Here is a 17,588-nt window from a genome sequence, read left to right as displayed (position 1 = left end):
TTTTTGAGAGAGAGAGAGAGAGACAGACAGACAGAACACGAGCAGGGGAGAGGCAGAGAGAGAGGAAGACACAGAAACTGAAGCAGGCTCCAGGCTCTGAGCTGTCAGCACAGAGCCCGACCCGGAGCTCGAACTCATGAACTGTCAGATCATGACCCGAGCCGAAGTCGAACGTTTAACTGACTGAGCCACCCAGGCGCCTCTAGACATCTCTTTTTGATACTCAGAAACAGGACTTTTACAAACAGGTTCACTTGTCAGCACACCTCAAATAAAACCCTCCCCGTGGGAATGGGGTCTCTAAATCCAAAACTCCTATTTCCACACTCATCATACCCTTGGCCATGAGTTCATCGTTCTCTCTGATGGGTCACACACGTTGCACTGGAGACCAGCATGGAAGCGGCCAAGACTTGTGCCAAGTCTCCATCCCCCATTTAGAAGACTAGACAGACATCCAAACAGACAGGCTCTGAGATATCCATTTTTATAGTTTCTAAACAGTGTCCTGAGGAGGTAATGTTCTAGACTGAGCAGTGACTTGGGAATAGGATTCTTCCTCCATATTCCTCTCCATTTTATTTTATTTTATTTTGTTTTATTTTATTTTATTTCATTTCATTTCACTTCATTTCATTTTATTTTTGTAATGTTTATTTTTGAGAGATAGAGATAGAGAGAGAGAGAGAGAGAGAGAGAGAGCATGAGTGGGGGAGGGGCAGAGAGAGAGGGAGACACAGAATCCGAAGCAGGCTCCAGGCTCCAAGCTGTCAGCACAGAGCCTGACATGGGGCTCGAACCCACAAACAGCAAACACTCCATTTTGAAAACACTATTTCCACAAAGTTTGTTGAGTGACTGTCTATGACCCATCAGGCCAGTCCTTTGCATCTCTCCTGAGGGGCTCACGGAAATGAGGCGGCAACTGCCCGGAGAACGTGAGGACAGGGGACTCTGAGCTTCTCCGATAAATTAAGCGGCATAAAAATGATACATTTCAACTGCTTTAAAATTACTGTCACCCTTGTTCAAGGGAGTAGTGGCTCGATTCTAAACCTTGTAAACTTTAGGAGGGAGAATTGACATCTGGAAGGTACTTCTGCGGATTTGTGAGTAGTCGAGAGAGGGGAGGGCTAAGAGAAGGGAGGGAGTGGGGGTGATTGGGTTTTGGCGTGAGTATCTGGGCAGGTGGGGCACCTGTTACAGAGAGAACGAGATTGGGAGTTGGTGGAAGTTGGGGGCGGGGGGTGGAGAAGCTTTCTGGAAAAACCTTCTTAGAAGAAAAAAATGCTTTGATTTTAAAAGCCTAATGTAGGGGCAACCTTCAAGTGCGCTCACTGGAAGGCCTTTGGTAACTCTGAACATTATCATCCATGGAAGCTTCGTGATCTGTTCAGTTGTTTACCCTCTCACTGTCATTGCCTAGCTTAACGTAGCACGTGTCAGGTACTGTACTTGACTCACGAGGAACTGTATCTGAAGATAAGGAAACTGACACTCAGACCTTAGATGACTAAGGTCACCCAGCTAGCAATATGCAGGGTACATTCTTTTCCTGTGTACTTATATTATATAAAAAGTTAGCCCCATACAGAAGGTGCTTTCTGGCTTCAAAACTAAACTAACAGCAGCACTAGCTCCCTGGTCCTTGTGAAATACCTGCCATCCAGAATCTCCTGATCACCAGGTCCTTTCTCTGGGGGGTAAGCAGTACTATGTACTTGAGAGAGATGTCTTTTTAAAAAAATTTTTTTTTAATATTTATTTTTGAGAGAGGGGGAGGGGCAGAGAGAGGGAGACACAGAATCTGAAACAGGCTCCAGGCTCTGAGCTGTCAGCACAGAGCCCAACACAGGGTTCAAACTCACAAACCTCGAGATTGTGACCTGAACTGAAATTGGATGCTTAACCGACTGAGCCACCCAGGCGCCCCGAGAGAGATGTCTTTGAAAAACCTTTGGAAGCCTCTTGGGATAGATTTATGGTGACCATATTTCTTCACCAAAAATGTTGACACAGGGTCGGATATCGGTAGCACATTTGAAGTTGGGATTGCTCTGGAGAGCCCAGCTTATTTGGTTCCCTTGAGATGGAACTAGGAGGAGTATGTCTACAGAATTTAGTCCTCAGGATGATCAGACTCTGGGTGGTCTCCTCCCAGGAATATCCCCTCGTACCAGATGTCTCAGACCGATGTTTTCCCCTTAAGCTGTAACTTGGTGTTCTAGACCATTGTCCCAAGCCTGGGGCCTCGTGTTCCGGCTGATGTCACAGGGGATGTGGGAGGCCCTGCTTCTAAAGAACCTAAAGCCTGGACCATTGCAGGGGCGCCTGGGTGGCTCAGTTGGTTGAGTGTCAACTTCAGCTCAGGTCATGATCTCACCACTTGTGAGTTCAAGCCCTGCATCGTCAGGCTCTGTGCTGACAGCTCAAAGCCTGGAGCCTGTTTTGGATTCTGTGTCCCCCGCCTCCCCATTCCTCCCCACTTGCTCTCTCTCTCTCTCTCTCTCTCTCAAAAGTAAATAAACATTAAAAAACAACAACAACAAAGAACAGCCTTCCTTCCTGATCAACACCCTGAAATCCCCATTAATCTATATTATTTGTGATTTTGTAAGAGAAATCAACTTCAGGTAGCTTACAAGAAAGGAATTCATCCCATGAACTCAGCAGTACCTCATGGAACCCGAGGCCAGAAAGCAGCCGGACTCCTGGAAAGCACCGGAGGGGAAAGCTGCCCAGAAGCCTGGAAGGTACTGTTTCCCCTCCCTGTGCCTTCTCTCCAGGCATCTCCTTCCCTCCTGTTTCCTAGCAATTAGACTTCTCTGCTTTCCACTTTTCCACTCACAGCGGTGGTCTCTAGAGCTGTTAGATTTCCATGAACCAACAGGGTCAGGTGCCCGGAAGAGAATAGATTCTTTCTTGGTCGCATTCCACCGTCTGGGGAAATGTCTGCTGAGTCTGTCCTATGCTCTGTTCTGAACCCAAGTCAGGTCCGAGCTGGGTGGTTCAAACATGGCTGCTGTGGGGGCCACGCAGCCCATGAGTTTAGTCCTGGGCAGAGTCTGCTCAGGATGATGAGGGTGGGAGTGAGACCGGGCCCCAGTAGGGAGGTCTGTTGAGGTCCTGTGGGTGCTTGCCATTTGGTCGCAGTCCCCTTGGATCTGTGGGGATTGTCATTATTTTATACTCAGTACACTTCCCACTTTTTATTTCAAAAACTGCTCCTTCTCCATTGCATGCGGGCCTGATAGAAATCATCCAGTACTTGTCCCTTTGTGATTCGCTTATTTTACTCAGCATAACGTCCTATAGGTTTATTCATGCTGTAGCAGGTGTCTGATACTCCTTCCTTTTTAAGGCTGGACAATATTCCATTGTATGGATGCACCACGTTTTGCTTAAATCATTCATTCGTTGATGGACATTTGAGTTGACTCCACCTTTCGGCTCTTGGGAATAACGCTGCTAGGAATGTGGGTATACAAAGATCTCTTCGAGATCCTGTTTTCGATTCTTTTGGGCATATAGGCAGAGGTGGGATTGCTGGATCCTATAATAATTCTATATTTAATTCTTTTGAAGAACCACCATACTGTTTTCCATAGCAACATCATACCCCCTTTTACATCCCCTCTGACAGTGCACAAGTGTTTCAATTGCCACATCGGCACGGACACATTTTATTTCCTGTTTTGTTTTGTTTTGTTTTCTTTTTGGGGTATAGTGGCCATCCTATGAGTGAAATGGTATCTCATTTGCGGTTTTATTTTGCACTTCCCTAATGATTAGTGACGTTGAGCATTTTTACATGTACTTATTGACCATTTGTGTATCTTCTTTGGAGACTGCTATTGAATTTCCACTTGAATATGCCTATTCTCATCCATTGCCCAGTTTTGAACTGCGTTGTTTATTTTTTGTTGTTGAATTATAGGAGTTGTTTGTATATTCTGGATACTAACCCTTTATCACATGTATGATTTGCAAATGTTTTCTCCCATTTTCATGGGTTGCCTTTCACTCTGTTGATTGTGTCCTTGGATGTAAAAAAAGTTTTAAAATTTGTTGTAGGGCAAATTTGTTGTGTTCTGTTGTCTGTGCTTTTACAGTAATATCTAAGAAATCATTGCCAAATCCAATGTCATAAAGCTTCCCCCCTATGTTTCCTCTAAGAGTTTTATAGGTTCAGCCCTTACGTTTAGGTCTTTGATCCATTTTGAGTTAATTTTTTTTAAGTTTATTTATTTTGAGAGAGAGAGAGAGAGAGTGAGCACAGGACGGAGGTGGGGGGAGAGAGAATCCCAAGCAGACTCTGCACTGTCAGTGCAGAGCCCGATGTGGGGCGCAAACTTTCAAACCGTGAGATCGTGACCTGAGCTGAAACCAAGAGTTGGACGCTTAGCCAACTGAGCCACCCAGGCACCTCATGTTAATTTTTGTATGTGGTGTGAGGTAAGGGTCCAACTTCATTCTTTTGTGTGAGGAGATCCAGGTCTCCCAGCATCATTTGTTGAAAAAACTGTCCTTTTCCCCATTGAATGGTCTTGGCGCTCTTGTCAAAAATCATTTGACTACATCTGTGGGAGCTTATTTCTGGGCTCTCTATCCTATTCCTTTGGCCTATATGTCTGTCTTTATGCCAGCATCACACTTTTTTGATTATTTTTGCTTTGTAAAAAGTTTTGAAATCAGGAAGTAGGCGTCTTCCAACTTTATTCTTCTTTTTCAAGATTGTTTTGGTTATTTGAAATTCTTTGAGATGCCATATGAATTTTAGGATGGATTTTTCTATTTCTATAAAAAAATACCATTGGGATTTTTTATAGGATTGCACGGAATCTGTAGTTTGGTTTGGGTGGTACTAACATCTTAACAATACCAAGTCTTCCAGCCCATGAACACAGAATGTCTCTCCATTAATTTGTGTCTTCTTTACTTTCTTCCAGCAGTATTTTGTAGTTTTCAGTCTTTTGCCTCTGTGGTTAAGCTAGTTTTTAATTATTTTATTCTTTTTGATGCCATTGCAAATGGAATTGTTTTCATAATCTTTTTCAGACAGCTCATTGTTGGTGTACTAGAAACGTAACTGATTTTTGCTTGTTGATTTTGTTAATGTTTATTTATTTATTTTGAGAGAGAGAGAGAGAGAGAGAGAGAGAGAGAGAGAGAGAATCCCAAGCAGGCTCTCTGCTGGCAGAACCGTGAGATCATGACCTGAGCCAAAATCAAGAGTCGAATGCTTAACTGACTGAGCCACCCAGGCGCCCCTGCATGTTGATTTTGTATCCTGCAACTTTTCTGATTTCCTTTATTAGTAGTTCTAACAGTTTCTTTTGTGTGTTTGTGGAATCTTTAAGTGTTTGTGGAATCTTTAAGGTTATCTATATATGAGGTCATGTCATCTGTGAACAGAGATTAAGTCTTTTATTTCTTTTTCTTGCCTAATTGCTCTGGCTAGATGTGGCACTATGTTGAATAGAAGTGGTGAAGGCAGACATCCTCTCCTTTTGGAACTCCAGTGACACAAAGTTTAGATCTTTTGTTATTGTCCCACAGGTCCTAAGACTACGTTCCTTTTTTTAAAAAGACAATTATTGGAGGGGGGGCACCTGAGTGGCTCAGTCGGTTAGTGTCTGACTTTGGCTCAGGTCATGATCTCACGGTTTGTGAGTTCGAGCACTGCATTGGGCTTTCTGCTGTCACCATGAGCCTGCTTTGGATCCTCTATCCCTCTCTCTCTCTCTCTGCCCCTCCCCCATTCACTCTCTCTCCTTGTCTCAAAAATAAATAAACATTAAATAAATTTAAAAAAAGAATGAAAATTATTGGGGCACCTCGCTGGCTCAGTCAGTTGGTAGGGCATGCAACTCTTGATGTCAGAGGGTTGAGTTCGAGCCCCATGTTGGGCATAGAGATCACTTAAAAAGAAAAAAAAAAGAAAATGATTTTCTTCTTGTTCAAATTAGATAACTTTATTAGCTATCTGCACGCTCACTGATCCTTTCCTCTGTATTTTCCACTCTGCTTTTACGCTCAGCCAGTGTTATTTTTGTCGTTTGCTGACTTTAGTTATTGTATCTTTGACTTCTAAAATTTCCAGTTGGTTCTTCTTTGTCTTTTTCATGTCTTTGCTGAGATGTTTTTACTTTTCCCATTTGCTTAAAGAGAGCTTGTAATTGCTTGTTGGAGCATTTATATAACTGCTTCAAAATCCTTGTCAGATAATTCCAACATCTGTGTTGTCTCCGTACTGGTATTTGCGGATTATCCTTTCTCATTTGAGTATGAGATTTCCTTGGCTCTTGTTATGAGTGATTTTGGATGGTATCCTGGGCATTTGGAGGACAAGGTTATGAGTCTCCCTCCTTTTTACGTATCTATTTTAGCAGGCAGTCCGTCTGTTTATATTAGGAACGCATGTCCTGGCCCCCTTTTGTGGGCTATGTTTTAAATGTCAATTACTTTTCAAAGCCTTTGCTATGCTCTTGTGGGCGGCTGCTTGTGTGTTACCCACAGGCCGGTCTGAAACCCGGGCAGGATTCCACACCAAAGCTGAGCTCTCAAAGCTTTTGCTGTGTTGATCCCGGTCAGTTTTATAAATGGGATGTGTCCAGGACTTGATGCTCTGATTTAAAGCATCCCGTTCTGCCATGGATTTGTGGCCTCTCCTCTCCCCACCCCCACCCCCAAATTCATGTGTTGAAGCCCTAACCCCTCATGTGCTGGTATTGGGAGATGGGGCCTTTGGGAGGTGATGAGATTTGGGTGAGGTCAGGAGGGTGAGGCCCCGGTGATGGGATTGCTGTCCTCATTAAAAAGGCCCCAGAGAACGTTCCCCTTCATCCCCTGCCCATGTGAGGACACAGTGACAAGGTGGCAGTCCGCAAGGCAAGAAACAACGCTGGCCCTGAGATGATGGGCTCGCCTCCGGCACCGTGACAAGATGGCATTCCTGCTTCTCTCCCTTGGTGTAGACCTTCTCGCTTCTCAGAAGGTATCTGCAGAAGTATCTGCAGAAGTTCCTGGTGGCTTCCCCTCCCTGTCTCCCCACCTTCCGGTGCGGGGACACCCTCCAAAACCGAGGTGTTGTGGCACTCGCCTGCCGACACCCTCGGGAAAAGCTCCAGGTTTCCCAGCCAGCAAGGCCGGGTGCTGACTTCCGCAAACTCAGCTCCCGCTACCCTTTCTCCTCGCTCCTAGCCTAGCTCTGCTGTCAGGACCCACCAGCCCGAACCTCACCTTCACCCGGGTCGTGTTTACTTAACTAGCTTTTTTTTTTTTTTACATTTTTTTAATGTTTATTTTTTTGAGAGAGACATAGAGTTTGAGCAGGGGAGGGGCGGGGGGAGACACAGAATTCGAAACGGGCTCCAGGCTCCGAGCTGTCAGCCCAGAGCCTGACGCGGGGCTCGAACTCACGAACCGCGAGATCATGACCTGAGTCGAAGTCGGACGCTTAACGGACTGAGCCACCCAGACGCCCCTTAACTAGCCTGTTCTTAAGAAGCCTCCCCTTGGGGCACCTGCGTGGCTTAGTCCGTTAAGTGGCCAACTCTCGATTTTGGCTCAGGGCTCAATCTCGCAGTTCGTGAGTTCAAGCCCCGCGTCGGGCTCTGCACTGACAGTGTGGAGCCTGCTTGAGATTCTGCCTCTCCCCCGCTTGCTCTCTCTCTCTTTCAAAATAAATATATAAACTTTAAAAAAAGAAATAAAAGAGGTCCGCCCTACACCAGAAGAACGGGTCGCCTAGAGAGTGGGCACCTTTGCCTGCTGTGGCTCTCAGTGCGAAAGTCCCCTGCACTCCATGACCTTGACCTTTCTGCCATCTTGCTCAGCCTGTAGCCTCCGGGGCCAACGCTTCTGGGTTTCTCTGCGGTGTTCTGGTTGTCCAGCACAGTGCCTGATGCGTGGGAGAGGAGTCATGGAAAGAACCTTCACCTGTATTTCCTGCCTCACTCCCCTGCATTTAGCCCCACCGCAGTTCATGAAAACAGAGCCTCTCGCCTGCGAGCCCTGACTTCTCTTTTTCCCTCTGTGTAATTCCTGTTTTCCTCCTACCCAGTGAAAATTCCTCTTTCATCACCGTGTTCTCACATGAACCCAACTGGAATTCGTAGTTTATTCGTTGAATTGAATCCCATGTTGAATGAGACACCGTAGAGGGAGGAAGGGCTCTGAGCCCTGTTTTCTGGATCATGTGGGTAAGGGACCTGGGCAAATGTTCCCCCAGCACTTCTTTCTTTAAAAAAAAATTTTTTTTTAAGTTTATTTATTTTTGAGACAGAGACAGACAGAGCATGAACGGGGGAGGGTCAGAGAGAGAGGGAGACACAGAACCCGAAGCAGGCTCCAGGCTCCGAGCTGTCAGCACAGAGCCTGTCGTGGGGCTCGAACTCACGACCGTGAGATCATGACCTGAGTTGAAGTCGGAAGCTTAACCGAGGCGCCCCTCTCCCAGCACTTCTTAACTTCAGGTGGCTCCCATTGCCAGGATGAGCCTTCTGGGCTCCCTGGGGATGTGGATGGAAGCACTCTCTGGCACATGAGGGCCCTTAGAGGACAGAAGCACCATATCTGCTCTGTTCAGAATTGTCCCTACCTTGCCCTCCATGTGGCACGGTAACACTGTGCCTCCAGCTTTCAGATACTTTACAACATGGTCTCTCGGAGCCCTTGCACTGGCCGGAAACTGTTGCCAAGGCCCAGTTTCAGTCTGCACTTCTGGAAGCAGCAACGCTATACCGGAGACCTGAGATTCTGCCGGGGAGTGACTGTGCCATTTCAAAGTCCAGAATGTATACAGCAAACACTTTGTTGGGTGGCCAGATATACCTCAGCCAGAGAGGTAACCAGTGCCAGTGTGTGGGACGTAAAACAAAGCCATGAGGGGCGTCCGGCTGGCTCAGTTAGAAGAGTGTGTCACTCTTGATCTTGGGGTTGTGAGTTTGTGGCCCACGTTGGGTGTAGAGATCACTTAACAACGAAATATCAAAAGATGATAATAAATAAAATAAAGCAATGAAACACAGGGCGTGCACATCCGTGGTGGCCGGGCAACCAAGTTTTATTACAGTTATCCTGATCTGATCGAACGGTTCAGGAGGCCAATTAAATTCACATGCAGGAGAAATAGCCTCAGATCAATCTCTGGGCAAACCTTATCTTTACGACTATTCACAATATTGCTTTTCTTGCAGATGGGTACGTGTCTCAGAAAGAGAAAACAAGGGAAAGGATCACATGAAACTGTTTCTGGGAGAGATGTGGAACAGCACTGCTGGGCGATGTTTATAAAGTGTGACCAGGAAGATCAGCACCCCGCGTGGGCTTAGAATTTAAAATACGTAGACGTCAAAATCGGAAGGTAACGATACGGAAATGAAGCATGCTGCATGGAACTCTGGTACTAAATAACCTCATCTTTAGGGACACTTGGGATAATATGCCGGCCCCCACGTGGAGGGGACCGACTTGGCTGATAATTCCCAGTTGGCACCCGGGAGGACGCGTGGGTAGATCCGTCACGGGTCGGGGGCAGTGTGACATCTGTGTGGCATAGCTCAGGGACTCGGGCATTTGCATGGACTTCTCCTGGCGCAGTGACCTCAGTGCTTTGAATCCTCTTGGGTCAGCGAAGCGAGATGCTCCCGGCCAACGTTTGCCCGCTTTTTGGTCTCATCTGGGCTGTTCTGAAGTCTCAGCTTTGCTTCCAGTCTCTGCCTCCATCCTTCTCTGAGCCTGAAAATAGACACCAAACACGCAAACGGAGCAGCCATTTCCACGGCTGTTGGCTCAGGGATGCTTCCTTCCCCCCCTTGTGTTGCCCCCCGAAGGTGTCTGTGTGTGCATTCAGGTTTTAAAAGGTATGCAGAGCACTTGCAAATTTAAATATATGCATATTTTATATTTTGTGGGTATATCTCTAACTCTCACTTCTGTTCAGTCTCTTCTAATCTTAACCCTTCAAACTTTCCCTTTGGGGCTGCAACGTCTTTAGAGTTGTGGAGGGGGGAACCTGTCTGTCTAGAATTGTTCACTCGGCAGAGCTATCTTTCAAACACAGAGGTGAAGTAAAGGTGTCTTCAGCCATGCAACAGCGGGAGGAACTCTCACCAGCAGCCTGTCCCCACATGACATGTTAAAGGAAACCCGTCAAGCAGAGGGAGACTGGCCCGAAATGGAAGTCGGGATCTGCGCAATTCAGTGAAGGGCGATCGCGTGGGTGCATATTACTAATTTTGTCTCACTACTTAAATCTCCTTAGGGCGCCTGGGTGGCTCAGTCGGTTGAGCGTCCGACTTTGGCTCAGGTCAAGATCTCACGGTTCGTGAGTTCGAGCCCCACATCGGGCTCCGTGCTGACAGCTCAGAGCCTAGAGCTGCTTCGGATTCTGTGTCTCGCTCTCTCTCTGGCCCTCCCCTGCTCGCGCTCTGTCTCTGTCTCTCTCTCAAAAATAAACTTTAAAGAAAAAAATGGAAAAAAAAAGAAGATAGTGTCTGAAAGCAAATCTGTCAATGACGTCATGTGGGGTTTATGACGTGTGTGGAAGAGAAACTTTATTTTGCACCGTTGGAGGGGGAGCGGGGGGCTGGGCCACCGTAAGGCTCCCACACCCTCCCTACGGGAGACCAGGTGGCCCTCAAAGGCACACGGTGATGGAGGCCCTAAAGCGACCCTGAAAAGAACACAAACAGATGGCGTTAAAAAGCCGACAGAGGAGATAAAATGAAATCATAAAATACATTTAGTTAACCCAAAAGAAGGCAGAAAAGAGATAAAGGAAAAACAGCACAGATGAGCGAACAGGAGACAAATCGCAAGCTGGCAGATTTAAACCCAATCATGCGCGTTAACGTTAAAGATGTAAACCGCTGATTAAAATGAAAAGATGTTGAGTTCAATAAAAAATGATATTGAAATAGAGGCCGCCTACGGGAAAATCGCTTTTTGTTTTATTTTATTATTTTATTTTATTTTGAGAGAGAGAGAGAGAGAGAGTGTGTGAGCAAGTGGGAGAGGGGCAGAGAGAGGGGGAGAGAGAGAATCCCAAGCGGTCTCCATGTTCCGTGCAGAGCCTTACTTGGGGGTTGATCCCACAACCCTGGGCTCATGACCTGAGCCAAAATCAAGAACTGACTGAGCCACCCAGGCGCTTAGGAAAGTCACCTTTAATATGAAGGTGGCAATGGGTTAAAATCAAAAGGATGGGAAAATATTCTATCTTAACCCTAATCAAAGAAAGCTGGAGTGTAATATCAGACGAGGTAGATTTCACAGCCAAGAACATTACCAAAGAGAAAGAGGGTCGTTTGGCAACAAGGGGGGTCAATTTGTCAAGAGGACGTAACGATCTTAAACACTTGTATGAAAACAGAGCCTCAAAACACACGAAACGAAATGCGACAGGGCTGTTAGGAGACAGAGACAGATCTGCAACGACAGCTGGATTTCAATACCCACGTTTCAGAACCAGAGGCAAGACATCAGTAGGGCTGTGGAACTCTGAACAACACTACCAACCGACCGCTCCCCGCTGGTGAAAGGCGGGGACTCTCCAACAGCCCTCTCCTCCTAGTGTCCGTGGGAAAAGTCCTAAGGAGAAAATGAAGGCACGGGCAGATCTGCGGGCTCACCCAGAGACCACAGGGGCTGGGGCCGTTCCTCTGGCGTCTGGTCTCTGCTGTATTTAATCCTGGACTAAGTGGCCACGTGCGGGGGCGGTGGGGGGGAGGGGCGGTTGGGGGTTGGGCGGGGGAGAAGGAACTGACATTATCCTGTTCCAGGCTCGGAACAGCCTAATGAACCGGGCCATCTCCTCCATTTTGTGCCGGGACAAGACGGATTAGCAGGAGCAGAGACCCTCTGGAGGAGGCCACCGGGTTCAAATGGGAAGAGGAGGAGAAGGATGAACAAATTCGAGTCTCGCCGTCCCACCAGCCAGAAAGCGTCCCCCTGCGGTCTTCGGTTAAGTTGCATAGACGGACACTGTGCATATGCATTGTCATGTTTTAATTTTTTGACATTTATTCCTTTTTTGAGAAATAGTGTGAGCAGGGAGAGGGGCCGAGAGAGGGGGAGACACAGAATCCGAAGCAGGCTCCAGGTGCCGAGCTGTCAGCACAGAGCCCGACGCGGGGCTCGAACCCACGGACCGCGAGATCATGACCTGAGCCGAAGTCGGCCGCTTAACCGACTGAGCCACCCAGGCGCCCCTGTCATGCTTTAACAGACTGGAGCCAGTTTGCTCATCCCTCGGCGTGCACCTCAGTTTCTGCATCTTCCTTAGGCAGTTCCATTGCACCTGACGCCTTCTGCACGCTCCCTAGGGCGGGAGCGGGGGGCACATGCGTGCACGGCGTGCTGAGTGGCCTGGCCTGGGGAAGGAAGGTGGCAGGGACCACAGAAATGACTGACTGCCCACCTCGGCTTCTCAGACAATCCCCGGAGGAGACGCCCTAACACGGCGCTCCAACGGCGAGGACAGCCCGCTTCCCCTTGCCCGTGGCCAGGAATGCGGCCCAGCAGCTCTCCATACGTGCAAGAGGCTGGGCTCCCCTTGGGACTCAGGAGGGCGCTTGGAAGGCAACAGTGAGTCTAAGTCGCACGGACTGGTGCGTGTCGTTGGCCCAGCAAGCACACACTGGCAGCGTGGAGTCAGCGGCCCCGCCGTCGGGCCGATCCCCCCGGCCATACACAAGCTGTGCCCTCTGCAAACAGACGGCGGCTGAGCTGTTCCATGGGGACGGAGGACCCAGATGGGCCTGTCCCCTCACTGGCTCCGAAGTGGAGATGGCGCGTGCGGGTGGTGAGCCGCCGCGGTCCCCACAGCCATGGCGGCCCCGGTCTGCTCAAGGGAGTCGCCGCTCTGCCCTGGGTGGACTGGTTTGGCTGCCGCAGGGATGCCCGGCAGAGGGGTGACCGCCCATCAGCCCCTCTCAGAGAACCTCGCAGGGTGTCCCGTGTCTTCACCCAGACGAGCCCTGGGAATCGGTCATGGTCTCCTTTGCTTGATTGCTCTTTACGGGCTCATCTGCTGACCTGCTCCCCAAATTTAGGGTGACCCCCATGCACTAGAAATGGTGACAGAGGGGAGATTTTTCCATTTCTAAGATACGGATCAAAGGGTACATTTGTTAATGTAGAAGAATTTTAAAAATTACTGCCCAAGGGCGCCTGGATGGCTCAGTAGATTGGGCGTCCGACTTTGGCTCAGGTCATGATCTCATGGTTCGTGGGTTCGAGCCCCGCATCAGGCTCTCTGCTGTCAGCGCAGAACCTGCTTCGGATCCTCTGTCTCCCTCTCTCTGCCCCTCCCCAACTCTCGCGCGCGCTCTCTCTCTCTCGAAAATAAATAAACATTAAAAAAAAAAAAAAAAGAAAAGCAAACATAAAAATTGCTGCCCATCAGTATAGGTGATGGCAGGAACATACGCCGGGAAAATTAAAATAATGATGTTCTCTAAGATGCTCATCTGACATTCTGGGGAAATAAATTTTGCTTTAAAAAAAATAGACAAACAAGGGCAGTAATGCTTCGCCCATGTGTGTTCATGGCGGGGATGCTGACAGCGGGGAGGTTGTGCCTGGGAGGCCGGGGATATGGGAATTCTATCTTCCGCTCAGTTTTGCTGTGAACCTAAAACTGCCCTAAAGAATAAAGTCTATTTTGTTTTTAGTGGCGTCTGGGTGGCTCAGACGGTTAAGCGTCTGCCTTTGGCTCGGGTCATGATCTCACGGTCCGTGAGTTTGAGCCCCGCGTCGGGCTCTGGGCTGACGGCGCAGAGCCCGCTTCAGATCCTCCTCTGTCTTCCCCTTTCTCTGCCCCTGCCGTGCTCATGCTCTTTTCTCTCTCAAAAGTAAATAAATAAATGTCTATTCTTAAAATCGAATGAACAGTAAAAAAAAAAAAAAAAAAAAAAAAAAATAGACAAACGAGAAACGAGCCACGTACTTTCTCAGGGCGCTTTTTCCCAGGCGATATTCCTCCGACTGTCGGTAGTAGGTCTGTTTGCCGATCTCCTGTTCCCAGAAACGCTTGAGCTCGTGGCAGGTGTTTCCGCAGAAGACTTCCCGGCGGACGTACTGATTGTTCATCCCCTTGAAAAAGAAAGTATCAGTCGAACCCCCGTGGAACACGCTCCCTCAGACTCTGGGGGGTACAGACTATTTGAATCCGGCCCCTGCCACTTATCTGAGGGGGTCCTGGCCAGCGGCAGAACCTCACGGGGGTGGGGGGTGGGGGGTGGGGTTGGCCACACGGCTTGTCGTCGGGATACAGTGGTGTGAATGCGGAAGTCCCCCCGCGGAGCGAGGCCTGGCAGAGACCTCTGCCCTTCCGTCCTCCTTCCGGAAGAGTGGGCCTTCTCAACTCTGCATCAGCAGGTGACGCGTGCCAGGCTTGGATGCACGGTCTAGTTCGTTATCGATGCCCGCAGCACCCCCGTGAGTGGGCGTTACCCTCCTCATTTTATGGGGGAGACGTGTGACCAGTTACAGAACTTGCCTGTGGCCCCATGGCTGTAACTAACAGAAACAGGCTGCATACTTCTGCGTGTCTTCAAGCCCTTTACTAAAAGGGTTTGTCACACGTGATGGTCCCAGTGTCTGATACACGTGGAGCCGGCAGCTTTGAGGTGTGTGTGTGTGGGGGGGGGGGGGGGGTGCACGCACTTGGGTGTGGAACGCTCCAGGTCAGACACTCAAGAACGATCGTTGTTTTACACAAAGAAACTCTGACCCACTCCCAGACCTCACTGGGTCCGGGGGACAGGTCAGAAGCAGGGACCGGAGGGGAGAGGGGTGCAGGGTGAGGAGCAGCGGGCTACTGGAAACGCCCGGAGAGACGCAATGACCGTGCGGTGGAGGCCAGGTTAATGGAAAGTGGACGGGTTCACAAGGCATCTTGGGGGGGTGGCCAACTCCACCTGCCAGATGCGGGTGAGGGGCTGTCGGTGGAGACTCTGACGCCTGTGCAAAGATGGGAAGCAGCAGAGGAGGGGTGCTCACGGGGAGGGGCCTTGAGCCATGCCGGGCAGAATCTGAGATGCCTGGGTGCTACCACCCAGGGGAAGAGAGAGACGGGCATCTGGACCTAGGGTCCGGAGCTCAGCCTGCTGGTCTGGACCACAGCTCTCTCGCAGAGACGGACTGGGGTGGTGGGGCAGGGTGGAAGGAGAGAGGGTCTGAACCCAGACATCGACCGTGGACCTGTGTTCACACCTTCTGCTTGTCAATAAATTTCTCTGGGCCTCAGTCTCTTCACCTTTAAAATTTCTCTGAAGATCAGTGGGCGCCTGAGCGGCTCAGTCGGTTGAGTGTCTGACTTCGGCTCAGGTCGTAATCTCGCAGTTTGTGGGTTTGAGCCCCACATCGGGCTTTGCGCTGACAGGGTAGAGCCTGCCTCTAATTCATTGTCTCTCTCTCTCCCCCTCTCCCGCTCGCGTGCTCTCTCTCTCTCTCAAAAATAAACATTAAAAAACATTGAAAAATAAAATAATATTTCTCTGAAGATCACAATGTAATCGTGGATGTGAAACTATTTAGCACTGTATAAATTTCTGAATAAAGACAACGTTTATAGTTCGTCAACCTTAGATTGCACAGGGCATGATACTATAATTAACAGAGAGCAATAATAACTCCTCCAACTCTCTATAGAAAAGAAAGAATTCCACTTCTCTTTCCTTCTGGATCAGCGGCTATTGACCTTGGCTGCCCGTTGGAATCTCTTGGGGAGCTTTGCAAAGACCTGACGCCAGGGCTCTATCCCCAGGGCGTCCGATTTCAGCGGCCCGTGGTGTGGCCTGGGCATCAGGGATTTGTCAAGCTCCCGCCCTGTGATTCCAGGGTGCAGCCAAGGTGAGAACTGCCATCTTGAATCCTGTCCTCTCGTGCCGTGGTTACATCTCTGTCCGGCACTGGGTCCAAGGAAGCCGCGGTGACGAGGGCTGGGCATAGAGGCCTAAGGAGTGTAACAGTCATAGCCATCTTGCAAAGTAGGCACTATTTTCCCATCTTGCAGGTAAGAAAACTGAGGTTCAGAGGTAGCCATCTGACTTCATCAAAGTCATTCAGATGGTCAGTGGGGCAGGTGTCCTACTCAGGGCCCAGGCTCCATCCACTGCCCCTAGCTGTTGGCCACGGAGGAGGAATGTGACTCTCTTACCCCCGGAGGTGCTCAGTGATCTCGTACTTTCCTGGAAATATAGCAGAGGGCTCACTGACTGCAGTGAGCCCCCCTGCCTCAGAGCAGAATTTTTCAGAAACGGCTCTTTCCTGTTTTATCTCAATGTCTTGAGCGCATAGCCGTGCTCAACAAATACTTGTTGAATTGACGAAATCCCCCACCTCCCACCCAGTTATCTTTAGTGATTCCTCTGCAGTGCTTTGGGCATCGAGGGAAGTCTGCAGGGACAGTAAGAGGGACACTGTCACGTCACCTTGCCTGCCCACTGGCCCTGGTGGACCTGGCCAGCGAGTGTGGCTGCAGAACATGTTTCTCAGGGAGGGCAAAGGAAAGAACCCGCTGATCCTGAGAATTGTGAGTTCATGTGAAGTTTCTGGCGTGCAGGGGAGAGTCAGTTTGGGGGAGTAAATGCTCATTAGAGTTTTTTCCCACAGAATTTGGAGGGTTCATTTTTACTCCGAAGTTTTTTTTTTTTTTTTTTTTTTTTGTTTAATGTTTAAGAAAATGGGAAGGCTCTCGGGGCGCCTGGTGGTTCAGTCGATTAGCGGTGAAGTGTCTGACTTCCGCTCAGGTCCTGATCTCAAGGTTCATGAGTTTGAGCCCCGCGTCGGGCTCTGTGCCGACAGCTCAGAGCCTGGAGGCTGCTTCCATTCTGGGTTTCCCTCTCTCTCTGCCTCTCTGCGTTTGGGCAGCCTCCAGACCCAAACACAGCGAGTGCGGCCTGGCGAGCAGTTATGAAGTGTCCCTACTGTGTGAACAGTCTGCGTCCAGCCTCAGGCTTCCATTTCTTTCTCTCTTTTTTTTTTCTTCAGTGTTTATTTATTTTTGAGAGAGACAGATGGAGCGTGAGCAGGGGAGGGGCAGAGAGAGAGAGAGGGAGGCACAGAATCGGAAGCAGGCTCCAGGTTCTGAGCTGTCAGCACAGCTCAAACCCACGCACTGTGAGATCGTGACCCGAGCCAAAGTCGGACGCTTAACCGACTGAGCCACCCAGTCGCCCCTCAAAACGTGTTTTTTAAAAGTTTATTTACCTATTTTGAGAGAGACAGAGAAAGCCAGTGGGAGAGGGGCAGAAAGAGAGCGAGAGGGAGAATTCCCACCAGGCTCCCCACTGTCAGCGCTGAGCCCGATGCAGGGCTCGAACTCAAAACCCACGAGATCATGACCTGGGCGGAAACCCAGAATCAGACGCTTAACCCACTGAGCCACCCAGGCGCCCCCTTTTGAAAATTTTTTTGAATTTTTTATCAAAACACTTTTTCCTGGACCCTGCTGGCCGCAGGAAAAAGAGGGTCTGGGCCCAACTGGGCCTGTTTGCAGCCATAAACGTAATACCCTACAGCCCGCTTTCAGATGTATTCCGGCGCTGTGCTCCAGGGCTGGCCTCCCAAACCGTCTG

At 49.3% G+C, this 17,588-nt stretch overlaps 1 protein-coding gene and 1 long non-coding RNA gene across 2 annotated transcripts; one reads left to right on the top strand and one right to left on the bottom strand.

The window, feature by feature from the left end:
* The first annotated feature begins 1,821 nt into the window (after nt 1–1,821).
* LOC144614127 (uncharacterized) lies at nt 1,822–10,843 on the top strand. The gene is made up of 3 exons (XR_013551665.2): nt 1,822–2,753; nt 9,201–9,367; nt 10,067–10,843. It is a non-coding gene; the product is annotated as an uncharacterized LOC144614127 (long non-coding RNA).
* On the bottom strand, nt 9,608–14,097 carry FAM240A (family with sequence similarity 240 member A). The gene is made up of 2 exons (XM_060630842.3): nt 13,955–14,097; nt 9,608–9,741 (listed from the first exon to the last, which is right to left on the bottom strand). The coding sequence occupies exons 1-2, from the start codon at nt 14,095–14,097 to the stop codon at nt 9,609–9,611; spliced, it is 276 nt and encodes a 91-aa protein (XP_060486825.3). The 3' UTR covers nt 9,608.
* Between the last annotated feature and the right edge of the window lie 3,491 nt (nt 14,098–17,588).

This window comes from Panthera onca, chromosome A2 (genome assembly GCF_046562875.1).
Source record: "Panthera onca isolate mPanOnc1 chromosome A2, mPanOnc1 haplotype 2, whole genome shotgun sequence".
In the NCBI taxonomy this organism is placed as follows: domain Eukaryota; kingdom Metazoa; phylum Chordata; class Mammalia; order Carnivora; family Felidae; genus Panthera; species Panthera onca.
Note: the sequence above shows the minus strand (reverse complement) of the source record. Positions and strands in the feature narration are given on the sequence as shown.